At 39.0% G+C, this 14,007-nt stretch overlaps 2 protein-coding genes across 5 annotated transcripts in view; one reads left to right on the top strand and one right to left on the bottom strand.

Annotated features, from left to right (window-relative positions):
• dffa (DNA fragmentation factor, alpha polypeptide) overlaps positions 1–11,005 on the bottom strand; it is a 64,053-nt gene extending 53,048 nt beyond the window's left edge. The window contains exons 1-6 of one of the 2 annotated variants that reach the window (XM_062054344.1): positions 10,683–10,997; positions 8,170–8,328; positions 7,937–8,091; positions 4,671–4,875; positions 3,264–3,391; positions 1,545–1,888 (exon numbers count right to left, since the gene is read on the bottom strand). In XM_062054344.1, the coding sequence (XP_061910328.1) occupies positions 1,679–1,888; positions 3,264–3,391; positions 4,671–4,875; positions 7,937–8,091; positions 8,170–8,328; positions 10,683–10,776 (951 nt within the window). In that variant the 5' untranslated portion in view covers positions 10,777–10,997 and the 3' untranslated portion in view covers positions 1,545–1,678. Of the gene's footprint in view, positions 1–1,544; positions 1,889–3,263; positions 3,392–4,670; positions 4,876–7,936; positions 8,092–8,169; positions 8,329–10,682 lie in introns of those variants that run through there. The other variant, XM_062054345.1, reaches the window with a different exon arrangement.
• A 137-nt stretch (positions 11,006–11,142) lies between these two features.
• The window catches only part of pex14 (peroxisomal biogenesis factor 14), a 115,418-nt gene continuing 112,553 nt past the window's right edge, over positions 11,143–14,007 (top strand). For 2 of the 3 annotated variants that reach the window (XM_062054342.1, XM_062054343.1), the window contains exon 1: positions 11,144–11,394. In XM_062054342.1, coding sequence (XP_061910326.1) covers positions 11,365–11,394 — 30 coding nt within the window. In that variant the 5' untranslated portion in view covers positions 11,144–11,364. Of the gene's footprint in view, positions 11,395–14,007 lie in introns of all 3 variants that reach the window. The other variant, XM_062054341.1, reaches the window with a different exon arrangement.

The following is a 14,007-nucleotide window of genomic DNA, read 5'->3' as shown; positions in this document are numbered from 1 at the left end:
CCAGGGGGTTGAATTAGGGGATGGGTCAAATGCAAAGGGTAAATTCACCACACATAGTGTGTGTGTGTGACTATCAGTTAACTTTAATTCACGACTCACACACTTTTGCCTGACATACTGGGTTGGGTGTGTCCGCAGGCTGGATGGGAGAATACCGATAAGAGAAAGATGTGTAAATTAAAAACTAAAAAAACAACACTTTAAGCATAAACATAAGAATAGAGCCCTTGGTCTTTTTTTGTTTGTTTTTGACTGTTTCAGGAAGTCTATTTATATTGGTGTTTGTCTGTATGCTTGATTATCTATAATAATCTTATGCTATAACAAGGGAAAATCCCCCCCTGTATGGTAGCGGCCATCAACGTTTTGCAGACCAAGGACCCCCAAACTGAGTTAGAGATGGAGCAGGAGACGCCTACCTATATATCTTGTATAAAATTGTTTTAAATTAAACTATAAAAAGTACTTTTTGTTGCATGATGCTCACCTAAAATATTAGTACGTTAACTCCTAAATCAATCACACTACACTGTATAGAGAACACATGAAGGACATATAAAATATACAAATAAAAAGATTAAAAATAATAAATGAAACAATAAAAACAGAACAATTTTTTTTTAGCTATTTAATTTTTATCCTGAAAACATTTATGATTTGTCTGTCTCACCATCACATTGGCCAATAGACAGGTATTCATTTTATTTTGCACTAAAACAATTATTGAACAACTTGTTCCCCATGTATTCGTGTTGTTCCAAAACACCATGCATCTAATTTAATTCAGGGTTAAAAAAAAAAAAAAAATTTCCCATGCCGATAAGGGGGGAAGACATTCAGGTCGGCCCTGCCAACAAGATGTCTTTAATTTATTGTTTAGTGAGTTGACAACTTTGAGTCACAGGCGAGCTGGAACCTATCCCAGCTGACTCCACAGGGCAATTCCAATTAAAGCCTGATTGTTTTTTGTTAATTGAAATTATGCATGTAAGTAATTTTACTGTGAATAATGACAGCATTAGTATTTATTAATTAGAGCCAATTTAATTTAAACCTCAATCACTTGTGCGGACACATGAAGGATAGCTGTCAGTTGTATTTTATTAAATCATTTGAATAGTTTTCCTTACCTTTGCCTTTTTAAGTGCTGTATAGTCCTTTTTTGTAAACATAATTCTCCTTTCCCAGCTCGATGCAAAAAAAGCACATTTAATTTTTTCTCCAAAAGTATATAATTGATTTTTTCTACTGAATGTACTGTATATTTAGCTATTCTCCCTTAAATGATGGCAAAATGCAATACACACTGAAGCAGTACCCCTGTAATCCAACAGTATTATTATTAATAATCTTGTAGGTACCTTAAAAGATGTAGTGACCCTTATACATAAAAGGAGTATAATTATTTAGGAACTGACCTCTGAATGAGGACAGATGACAACATTTAGTTTCACATAAATGTGTGATGTTCCTTTCATTGATCATCAGAAAAAGGACCGTCTGTCAGATAGGTTGATAGAAACTTGTGCGTAGCCCTCTATTTCTGAGAGTCAAAAATATTCACAACATAAACATCAACCTTAATCCAGCATTAAAGATAGGATCAGTAACACAGGGTCAACCCATTCCAGTGGCCCTCAGGCTGTCAGCGAGAGTTCTTATCAGTCCGTGCTCAGGCCTAGTTGCCGCTTCCTTTTCTGTCCTTCTTCTTGCTGGACGGCTCCCCGCTGTCCACCTGGGGCATGCTTCCCCTCATGGACTGCGCGGCCTGAACCTGCTGAAGACGTCGGCTTAGCTCGGCTTCGCAGGCTTGTACCAGCGTCGACGTCTTCGCTTTGTCCCAACCCAGCACCTGCTGCATGACCCCAGCTCCTCTGGCCACCACCATCTTAACGCAGAAGGAGCCACATTTGAAAAACTGGGGATGGTCGTGAGATTTCAAAAAAAGTAGGTATATTAAACTAGGATGATAGGGACTGACATCATGCAAGACGTCAGCATGAAGCACAAGACCTCACACCCTCCCACACTTATGATTTGAAGCAAGACATCAGCATATTGCCTGAAACCTTGGCAACTTTCCCAAGAGCTGAGTTTGTCACTGTGCATGTTTTTTTCGGGGGATTTTTTCTGACATTCATTCCAATAAAAGACCCGGTTTTAACAAAAGTTGTAAACTCGATTCACAAACGTCATTTGTTGTTGAACAGGGTTTGTAAATCAAAAAGTTTGTATATTGAAGCAAAATTATCTGCAAGAAACAAAGCAAATATGAATAAGCAGTTCAAAACTCAACAGAGTCCAAACTTCAGTGAAGGTTTGTGCAATGTAAACACAATGTAAATCACTATACAGAACTGTATATCAACTTTCTATTTAATAACAAAGCCAAAACAACAACTAGCTCAACTGCACACACACTGTCACTAGCCCTGAGGTGCACTCAGTTTGAAATCACAAAACTCCTTAACTTTAACAGCAAGTTTGTTACAATGATTAGGAATAAAATACCTTGTCAGTCAGTCTTTTTGGCATGCAGTGGAAGAAAGGAGGAGGCAGTGTCGACAACGCTGTCAATACCTCCTGAATGTTTGAATCCACGCAATGAACTCATATAGAGCAAAGCTAGAAAAATGCTATAAAAACACTTAAAAAGCACACAAAGTAGCAATTAGCACTGCTGGGCTGACTGGATGAGCACCGGAGATCGATCAGTCCGCCCGCAATGGATGTGCTGCCGTGCACAAAATGGCTGCATATGGTGAGGCAGACAATGGGTGGACTAAACGTTCGTACACCGAGACAAAGTTTGCACAACAAACGATATCACAGCGGTTCCTGAATCGAAAAGATTGTATAATAATGTTCGTAAATCGAGGTTCTACTGTATTTCTATTTGTATTATTTTACATGGAAAACTTGTTTCAACTAAGTTCCAACATCCTTAAATCGATGGTTTTACCTCAGATGCTAAAGATGAGCTTAGTAGTGACACTAGTGCAAACTCTGCCACTAATCAAGCAGCACAAATGGTTAAGATTTTTGGAGTTATAATAATGTTGATGGACTAAAACATGTATTCAAAAGGCCCTCCATAAAAGTACCCGTTACGTTTATGACCTATGACCGCATTTTAGATCTAAAAAACTAAATAAAGTAACTTGGTATGACACTAATTGTTTCATGTTTCAGTGTCATGCTCCTTAAATGCTCCTTATTGTCTTAATTGCTTCAGAAAGTGTAAAGAAAAATGTGTACGTTACCTGAAGATCTTCAGTGCAAAGTCGGGTCTCTGGGCTGGTTTTTCCTTTAAGGACCATTAAAGTCCTGGGCACAAATTCAGGTGTTTGGTCCAACTCCATCCCATCAGTGGCATCTACACCTTCAGCTCCTGAAACATTAACAGAAGATGTCATTTCTACCTGAGGTTCTTTTGTTGTACTAAATGGCTGCCACAGGATGGTTTTATTCCGCTGTGACAATACCTCCACCTAGTGGCTGATGGCATTAGCACGCCTCCCCTTCACTCAAATATACATAACTAAGGTTTAAATATTGCATTTTCCTTCATTTGATTTGCTGTCTGGTCAAATTACAATTAAATAAGTGACAATTTGAATGATTGCATTAGTTGGTGGCCAGGAAAACAACAGCAAAACATGTTAAGATACATCAATTTGAAATAATTAGATAAGAATATTTAAAACACATTTTGGACATTTCATTACAACTGTTGTTCGATGCTTGTTATTTTAATCTGTTTTATTATATTGTGCTGTTGTGTCAATCTGTTTTTATGTTGAGGGACTGCGGAGGGAAACGAGCATATTTACACAATATCCTATGTGGTGTAGTGTATTGTCTCTTTAAATAAACTAATACTTTTTAAGACCTTTTTAAATAGTAATAAATCATTACAGGCCTTGAATTTTGTATAAATTAAACAATAACATTTAAATATTTTTTAAATTTAAGATAAAGAAATGAAAGTGAATGTGTATCATGCGAATGGATATCACCTGGATCGAAAGGGCACAAGAAACTGGCAAAAGGAGGGAGCAACATGTTTGCTATAGTAAAGTGATTCTCAAACTGTGGTATGCGGGCTCCATCTAGTGGTACGCCTAAGAACCACTTGATTAAAGTACAGGGTTTTATTTTCCTATATTCAAACACAGTGTTACTGTTCAAACTGTGTGTAATGTTACAGTGGCCACACATATTAAATATACATGTTAAACAAAACATCTGCCTTGTTTTTAATGAATACTTAGGCCTACTCCGTTACTGCATTTTAATGTTGGTCATTTTGGTGGTACTTGGAGGGCCGAGTTTTTTCTGAGGTGGTGCTTGGTGAAAAAAGTTTGAGAACCGCTGCTGTGCTAGATTATGCTAATTCTTTTACAATGCTGCAAATGATTGTGTAATGTAATGAAAATATGTCAAATATATCAACAACTAGTTTGCTACTTTCTTGTGTGGTTTCCAATTGGAAGAAACATGTACTTAAGTTAAAAATGGCATCAGGGTATCAATAATAAATGTTGCTCATTGCTGTGCATATTGAATCAAGATTATATATCGCTCACAAAGTTAATGTTTTACAAAACTGGTTAAAAGCGCCCCCTCTCCAAACAGCAACAGTGTAATATAATACGAGCGTACAGTACCTCCCTCGCTGGGCCGCCTTGGCTCTTCTTGCGATTCCTCTTCTTTGTCCACTGCTTTGAGGAAGAGTTGGAGCAACTCCTTGGATTGCCTCTCCTCCTCGCGACGGTCCAAAACCCTCTGCAATGTTTCCTGGAGGTTCTCTGTCTTCTGTTTTCGGAAGCCGAGAGCAGAAGCCAGCTCAGGGCAGGGGACGTCCACCAAGCTCTGGAACAACATGTGACAGTAATTTCACTGAAAGTAGCTTACTGTACTAAAAATTGCCCTCGGATATGTCATAAGTGAGAGTGTACTGTATTGCAGATAGATGATTACACCCCTCACACTTCAGCAACCATTTTTATTACAGTATATACTTACACAGGACGATACCACAGAAATACTTTAGAGTAGTCAGAGTATAAATTCACTCTCCACTAAAAATGACTCAACACAACCATTTTTGTTCAAATGTAAACACAAGTGAGTGATCAAGATACGTGTGTCTTGCCACCCGTCCTGCATGCCGGTGGTCTGGGGGTGCATGAGTGCTGCAGGCACTGAAGATCTGTGGTTCATTGAGGGAAAGACAATCAGAAGCCTATCCTCTTGGGAAACTAGGCCGCATAGGTTTTTTTTGGCTCTACTGAGGATTTAGGAGTGGAACGGCACATAGATAGATAGTACTTTATTGATTCCTTCAGGAGAGTTCCCTCAGTGAGCGGCTGTGCCAGCAACTTAAGGCTTCCAGGTTCGATTTCAGCTTTCGCCATCCCTGTCATGGCCGTTGTGTTTTTGGGCAAGGCACTTCCCACCTTGCTCCCAGTGCCACTCACACTGGTGTATGAGTGTGACAGAAGGTTTGGTGGTGGTCGGAGGGGCAGTAGGCTCCAATTGGCAGCCACGCTTCTATCAGTCTAGTGCAGGGTAGCTGTGGCTACAAATGTAGCTTACCACCATTAAGGTGTAAATGTGTAAGAGCCTCTTTTTGTGGGCCTAAAGAAGATTTTGTTTTCCCAATTTTGATCTTTAATATTATTTATGTTTTATTATTTGTCTCATTTTTAAAGATGTGATTACCATATCCAGTCATTAGGCCTTTTTAAGGGTGCTAAAAGCTCCCTAAAATATATTTAACCCCCATAAAATATATTTTTTTATTTTTTTTAGAAGGTCAATATTTGACAAAAATAGTGCTGACAAATATGATTTCAAGTAGCCAGAATGTTAGTTTTAATAATACAACTGTCATTCAGGGATGTGACAATATGGATATTTAATATTACGATTATTGTGACCAAAATTATCACGGTTATTATTATTGCGGTATTGTTGAATATGCTCAAAATGTACTTTAACACACACACATACTGAAATATTTTGACCAAGTTATTTTGTGTGTGAAAAATAACTAAAATAAATAAACACACTGTTAGAAAAGCCACTATTTTGAATGTTTTGTGTTTTTTATGCTTCACCGCTAGTCTTTAAGTCTTAGTATTGTATCTGCTTTAATGGCTAAGCTTTTATTGTTTTGAATAATGGTTTGTACTGTAGCACTTTAAGATGAATTAAAATTAAAAGTGTGCAACAAATGAAGTCCAATATTATTATTTATAATTTCTGGTGGCTTGTGTCCTACTCTGTTCAGTGGTCCTTGAACGCACCGTAAAAACACCTTGGCCCCTTTTCCTCTAAGTATAGAACAATCACTCTAGTAAAAGAGCACATTTTGTAGGTTCAATGTGAACAATTAAATAGTTTAGATTAGGGCATGTTGTTTCTTAATGGGGAAAGACATTGATGTCTCTTGTTTTCAAGTTAGCATTTAAGCTAGCGAGCTGGTGCCAGTCAGTTTGTGTGAGTTTATCAAAGTGCAGTTATATATTTTTGATAATTTTTAGTTTTAGTCTTTTTTTTTTTTAAACGTTAATATTAACTGTGGACAGCTTCGCCGAGATGATCATTAATTGCTTGTATTCTGTCACATGACTTCTTCCCGCAAGTGAAAACCAGTGGTGGTCAACCATGCCAAGATGGCTGTCGTGCAGCAAGCAGCACGTAAACTAGTACACAAGGGGCCTAGGTCTTCTTGCAAAAAGCAGATATGTGCAAAAAGCAGATATGTGCAAAAAATCAAACTATGCAATAAAATAGATCCCTATACTTAATAACAAAATTGATTTTTCGAGTGATTTTAAGGATTTACCGTTGTTCGTGTTCCCAGACATATTGAACAATCTGGTGCTCCAGATGTCATTCTACACGACAAAACAGATGAAAACTTGGAAAAATATTAAAATATTACTATAGATTGTGTATGTGCTGAAAGATTAATTTATGATTGCTGCCTTTGGTAAAAACTCTTTTAGATTTTGCTCACATTTACTTTCTATATTTATTTAAACTCGCTAAATTGGTGGTTTACGAAACACTTGTAGCACAAATGTGTTTTGAAATACAAGTAATATCAAGATAACACTTAAATAGGAAATAATAAAGTTTAAAAGTATATCAAACAAACCTTTAACAAAGTGTTCCCTACAAAGTTGTGCATTCTTCAACTCTGCTCCCTTGGACTGGAGTGCGTGCCATTTTTCCCATCGTCATTTCATAAAATGTTGCACTCTTCCGCCCTCCTTGATTACCTGTTGAGGAACTCTGAAGAAACGTTTTTCTTTTTCGCAATTTAAACGGCTGGAATAGCCAAAAACAGCGCAAACATAGGGCAATTTTTTCAGAGAAAGGCTAAATGGCGCCTCATACCCATTGAGAACAGGCACTAGCATGACCACCACGCATAATTAATGAGCCGGAAGTGACATCATGTAAATCCAAGCAATACCGTTTATCATTATATCCCTACTGTCATTATTCACTTGAGTATGGTTTTAAATATGTCAAGTTTCCCTTTACTTCAAATTGTAAGGTAGATATTAGCTGATTCAATTCATTAGTGGATAATAGGAATTACAATAATACATACTTATTAATATTAGTGCATCTACTGGGGGTTAAGCCTCCTAGTCCAGCGAGTTAATCCGTTTTTGGGGGAAATTGAGGGGATTATTATGATGCGTTCAAGAGACTTAAAACCTGAGGGAAGAAGCTGTTACAGAACCTTTCCAGAGTCCAGCAGTGAAAACAGTCCTTGATGGGGGTGGGAGGAGTCTATTGATTTTCTGAGCCATGGTCAGGCAGCTGCTTAACTGTTCATGTGTCATTTCTTTAATATTGTCCCTTGAGAAGATACCATACAATCCCAAGATATTACAGTACAACACACTACCTGTAAGTCCTCCTCAGACATGAGGATGACGCTGGCTAGGTCCTTCTTGAGCTGCATGGCGAGGTCCCACCAAGGTGCGGCCGCAAGTGCGGCATCCACCGCGTCACTCTCAAGAATCACTGAATCCCTCGCCATCCACGCTGTGCCGCCATCCACTGCAACATAAGGGCGAATGAGCACCAAATACTTTCACATGAAGCCCTTCATATTCCAGACAGAAATAATTTGCTCACGCCTGCGAAGGGGCGACCACGTCTCCTTTTCATGCAGCAGCATGAACTTTGTGTTGGTGGGTAAACACAAAAAGTAGGCCTGGTCCTCGACTATTGTCCCATCGTCTTCTAAGACCACTGTGACCGGCTCGCTTGGTGTGAATCCGAGAAACTCAATTCCTGTTTGAACAATAAAATATGAGAATTTAAAGACAATGGACGAAAGAACAGTCAGCTCAGATTAATGATGTAAAAAAAAAAAGCCATACGATTAACATATTAATCAGATTAATACCAGTTGATTAAGTTTGATTAATGATGCTGCGGCGCTAGCTTTGATGAACAAGTTTCACAGCATCCTTGCGGAAACGAGTATTTATCGGACACTGTGGTCTCCCTGGACAGATTCTCGATCATCCGCGTGGACTGGTCATTGGCCAAGAGCTAGTGGGCACCCTCGGATGGAGTCGCCTCTCATGGTTGCTTTGTTGGGTCTGTTCCTGTCTCTGGCCGTACTGCAATATGTATTATTTATTGCTATTTTTTTTTAATTGTTTTTCATTGTGTTGTAGTTTTGTAGCTGTATGCAGAAATAGTGCAAGTGGCAGCTGGTTGCATCAACTCTGTGCTCCTTTAATGTCTTTTATGTCCTTTAATGTTTCCCTCTTGTTTTCATACCAGACGGCACCGCGGATGGCCGCCCTGGTACTGTGCTCTCGTAATTGATGTGTTTTTCTTTTGTTTCTTGCATTGAACAAAGAGAGCACAGTCTACCAAGTCAAATTTCTTGTGTCTTAAACATACTTGGCCATTAAAGCTGATTCTGATTTTATAGGTGCTTCCAGTGTTTGTGCCCTTGATGGAAAACAAAATAACTATTAACTACTTTTCCAAGATGGCGCCGCTGTCGTGGCTCAGTTCCTGATGTTTCCCTCTTGTTTTCATGTGGGGTTTTTTGCCTTTTGGTTCGGGACACTTTGGGACTGTGTGACAAGGGGTGGCACTTTTGTGACTCCAGCGGTGCTTTTTTGTGAACTTCTGGATCTGCCTCCCGGGAGCCTTTTGGCCATGGAGACCAGCTGCTGGGTCTTTGTCACACCAGAGTCCGTTTGGAGAGACTGGAGGAGATGCGGATGAAGAGACAGGGCTGCGGAGCTGGCGCTGAGCGCCGGGACGGACAAGCTTCACAGTGTCTTGGCTGAATGAGCAGGAATCGGACACCTCAGTCTCCTTGGACGTATCCTCGCTCATCCATGCGGACTGGACGCTGGCCGAGAGTTGGTGGGCGGCCGAGGGCGGAGTCGGCTCTCTTAAAAGTTAAAGTTAAAATACCCATGATTTCACACACACACTAGGAGTGGCAACATTATTCTCTGCATTTGACCCATGACCTTTTATCACCCCGTGGGAGGTGAGGGGAGCAGTGAGCAGCATCGGCCGCCGCGCCTGGGAATCATTTTTGGTGATTTAACCCCCAATTCCAACCCTTGATGCTGAGTGTCAAGCAGGGAGGTAATGGGTCCCATTTTTATAGTCTTTGGTCAAGACCTACCGATCTCAGGGCGGACACTCTAACCACTAGGCCACTGAGTAGGTTAGTTGCTTTGTTGGGTCTGCTCCTATCTCTGGCCATGCTTCCTCCGACCCCAGCCGACGATGGCGTGGAACTCCCCCCCGCCCCTCAGCATTTACCTGTTTCTCACCTTTTTTGTAAGGGGCACCGGAATTTGGCAGACCCGTCAGCAATCCTGTTCTGTCTCCCTGTAATGTATGTCTGCTCTTGAATGGGATTGTGTTGAAAATCTTAATTTCTCCTCAGGGATTATTAAAGTATTATTAATTCTGATTCTGATTCTATGAGCCAGTCTTTCGAGCGACTCTTCTCAAGAGCCCTTCAAAGAGCCATAAACCCCATCTCTAACCTGCAACCTGTCACTAACCTGCAACCTGTCACTTCCAATCTGCTTGGACAAACTGCCTGAAATGCATTGCCAGAGACATTTCTGGGATTTTCAGTACATTTTTATTGCTTTTTTTTTTTTTTTTTTTAATCAGATGAATAATAATTCATCCACCCATTTTCCAATTACCCCTTGTCCCTGCTAATGTTGTTTATTTCCAATGGTAGCATTGTTATAATATTTAGCTGACCCAAACCAAGTGAAGCTAGTGATCAGGGCAACGCCTGGTGACGAGCATGTAAGGAATGAGCTGACAAAAAGTTCTGATTTCATGCTGCAAGTTTGAACGTGTTGAAGATGTTGCAAGACGAAGTGTTCTATCACTCATGGTCACATGACCACTACAGCTGGGGCGACTAATAAAATGTGATTAAGCACGTTTGTGCACCCTTTACATCACGAAATAAGGAATTTAGATGACTTAATCAGACTATAAAGCATTATTCAAGAGTCCAAACATAATTTGATTATTTAACATGTATTTTCCTGGCGTGTATGCATTTTCATACGCAAGCATTGTTATCAAGTTGAGCATCTTCAAAGTAATGTTTAATAACACGTCAATAGTCTCACCTTTAGTCTTCAGTTCCTCGAGAGAAGGGACGACCAAACCGTATGACTTCTGTCGGGAAAAGTTGCACACCTTACACGGCTTCTGGTCCGCCATTATAAAATAATGTGTAAAAGTGTATTTTTTAATAAGACAACGCAGAAGAAGGCAAGGCGAATCCCGGTTAGTCTTTTGCGTTTATCAGTTTCGAATACGGAACAACAGTGGCGAAAGGGACGACGGGTAATGTAGTTGTAGTACTACAGACTGGCAATCACGGAACGCTCAAACTGTATCCGAAGAATACGTAGATGGTATGATGGTATAATGGTAATAATATGTAAAAGTGTATTTTTAATAACACAACACAGACGAAGGCATGGCGAATCCTGGTTAGTCTTTTGCGTTTAGCAGTTTCGAATACGGAACAACGGTGGCGAAAGAGACGACGGGTAATGTAGTTGTAGCACTACAGAATGGCAATCCGAAGAACACGCATATCAGTATATACGTTTACATATCAATCAGTTTAAAGTATATATATTTAAATATTATGTAGTACAGTGAAAGTGTCTTCAATTAATTATCCACGAGGTCATTATCGGCCTTTTTTGGCTAAAATCAAGAGTAGTAGTGTAGTACTTGTGCTCAGACAGAAGCAATCGAACTTGATCCATCGGACCAACAAGCTTCAATGCTAACAAGATGTCATCCGCCGACCAGTCCGATCCACAGGTCAAAACATTCTTATGTTGATGTCAATATCATCTTGATATCTAGTAGAGACAATACAGTCTCATAACTTAAACGGTTTGATTTGAATGTTGTAGCTTTAGCCTTTCTTGCTGTTGTTTAGATGTTGATGCTAGCACAATAGCTACATAGCATGGGAGTTAGCTTAGATGGAAGCAGTCATGGTTCAAAAGTTGACTATTTGATAGAACAGATGGACTTTTTCCACATGGTACTCATAACTTATATGTGTCACAGCACAAGTTGGTTTATTTGCTTACAATGGCAAATGAATGTGTCACAAATTGGCCAAATGGCGTTTTGAAAACAATATCATTTTTCAAAAATGAACCTTCCAAATGACCTATGGGTTATTGACACACATGATCTAAATTGATAACTTTTTCATTTAACATAGGACATAAAGAAGAGCTCGACAAAAAGTTTGAGTCATTACTGGCCTTTAAACATTTGTTCCGTCGTGCTAAAATGTCATGTCAGGTTAATATTAGGCCCCCTTTTATTTAGCCTCTATATTAATGATTTGCCCACTGTTTGTTCTGAAGCTGAATGCTTAATGTATGCAGACGACACGGTTTTCTTCCTTCGTGGTCACACCAAAGACATTGTTGCTGCTAAACTCACTAAAACAATGTCCTATGTTACAACTGTAGGCATGTATGTAACTAAAACAAAAAAGGTATCATCTGACCCCGACATACACAGTAATGGAGAAAGGATACAAATTGTCAGCCAATATAAATATATCTTGGGTTAATAATAGATTCAGAGCTTTCCTTTAAAGCCCATATTGGCAAATTGTGTAAAATAATCAAGTTTAATCTCGCTAATTTTCATGCAATTCGAAATGAAATGTCAACTGAAGCTGCAAACTTGTATTTGCATTCAATTATTTTCAGCCATTTCAACTATTGCCTTACCGGCTGGTCTCAGGCTGGTCAGAGTTAAAAAAACAACAACAACAAAAAACATTGGGAATCTTGTACAAACAAGCAATTAAGGTTATGGATAAAAAAAAACTAGGCACTATCATCACTGTGCCATTCTTAAAAAAAATACAGTATTTTAAACAGGGAGAGTCTTCACACATTTGCAGACTTAAAAGTGACCTATAAAGTACTGCATGAATTGGCTCCAGATCCTCTGGCAGAGTTCATCAGCCAAAGAAACAGCCGTGAGCGTGTCACTCGAGGCTCTGTCAGAGGTGACTGTTATATTCCTCTGCGCAGGAGCACTTTCAGTAAGTCGGCCTAGTGAGGAGTGCAAATGTGTGGAACTCAGTACCTGAGGAGGTTCAATTGGTCACAACTTATAAGGCCTTCACAAAAAAATTTAAAATGTGGCTTATCAACGCCTACAGCTGCCAGCACTAAAAGATGAGCCTGTTTTGATGCTAAGATAAACGTTACGTTGTGATGTTGTATTTTATTTTTTATCATATTGTACATGTATTGTGTGTTTTTTTGTTTTTTTTCTCTCTCTTTCTTTTAAATTTTAATTTTACTGCCTTTTTTGCATCATGGCCAAGGGACTACAGATGAAAACTAGCCTTCTGGCTAATTCTGGCTTTTTTAACCATGTGTTTTATGAAATTGCATTGTCTCCTTTGAAATAAACTAATCTAATCTAATTTAAATGGTCACCTATCATTTTTGAAAGGTAAACGCATATCAATGCTTAAATGTATGACTTTCGCTTTTCTTCATAAGATAACCCTTTACTGTATTTACGTGCATAAAGGCATATTTGCTCGAGACTTCTTCAAATGTGCTTAGAAGAGAATATTATAGACTTTATTGTAATAACACAACACCAAAGCAGTGGGATTTGTGAAATTTCCCCTTGACAGCTGTGCCGACAAAAAAGTGTAAATACAAGAGCAAACAAAAAAGGTACTAAACGCCACAGATATCATTTAACATGATACATAATAGAAAACTTGTCAAGGATTCTTCTTAAAAGAGGGGTAAAAACATTGGCAATTGAAAACTTCAACACATATTTGAGGAAAATAGAAATTGTGAGGGGGCAGGTACAGTTTCAAGTACTTAACACATAACTTTCAATTTTTGTATAAGAATTGTAATTAAGTAAGTACACCTTAATTTGTGACTTGTTGTAAATATAAATGATAAATGGGTTATACTTGTATAGCGCTTTTCTACCTTCAAGGTACTCAAAGCGCTTTAACAGTATTTCCACATTCACCCATTCACACACACATTCACACACTGATGGCGGGAGCTGCCATGCAAGGCGCTAACCAGCAGCCATCAGGAGCAAGGGTGAAGTGTCTTGCCCAAGGACACAACGGACGTGACTAGGATGGTAGAAGGTGGGGATTGAACCCCAGTAACCAGCAACCCTCCGATTGCTGGCACTTAAAATATTATTGATATACACTTGCACCTCAAACATAATTTTAACAATCCAGTAGTTTATAATAATTAGTGCTGCCAAATGATTAAATATTTTAATCAGATTAATCATACTTGTATTTGCATTAATCATGGATAATCATAGACTCAGTAAACTACAAAACCCAAAACCAGTGAAGTTGGCACGTTGTGTAATTCGTTAATAAAAACAGAATAC

Source organism: Entelurus aequoreus, linkage group LG07 (genome assembly GCF_033978785.1).
Source record: "Entelurus aequoreus isolate RoL-2023_Sb linkage group LG07, RoL_Eaeq_v1.1, whole genome shotgun sequence".
Taxonomy (NCBI): domain Eukaryota; kingdom Metazoa; phylum Chordata; class Actinopteri; order Syngnathiformes; family Syngnathidae; genus Entelurus; species Entelurus aequoreus.
The sequence above is the reverse complement of the archived record's forward strand: the minus strand, read 5'-3'. Positions and strand labels throughout refer to the sequence as shown.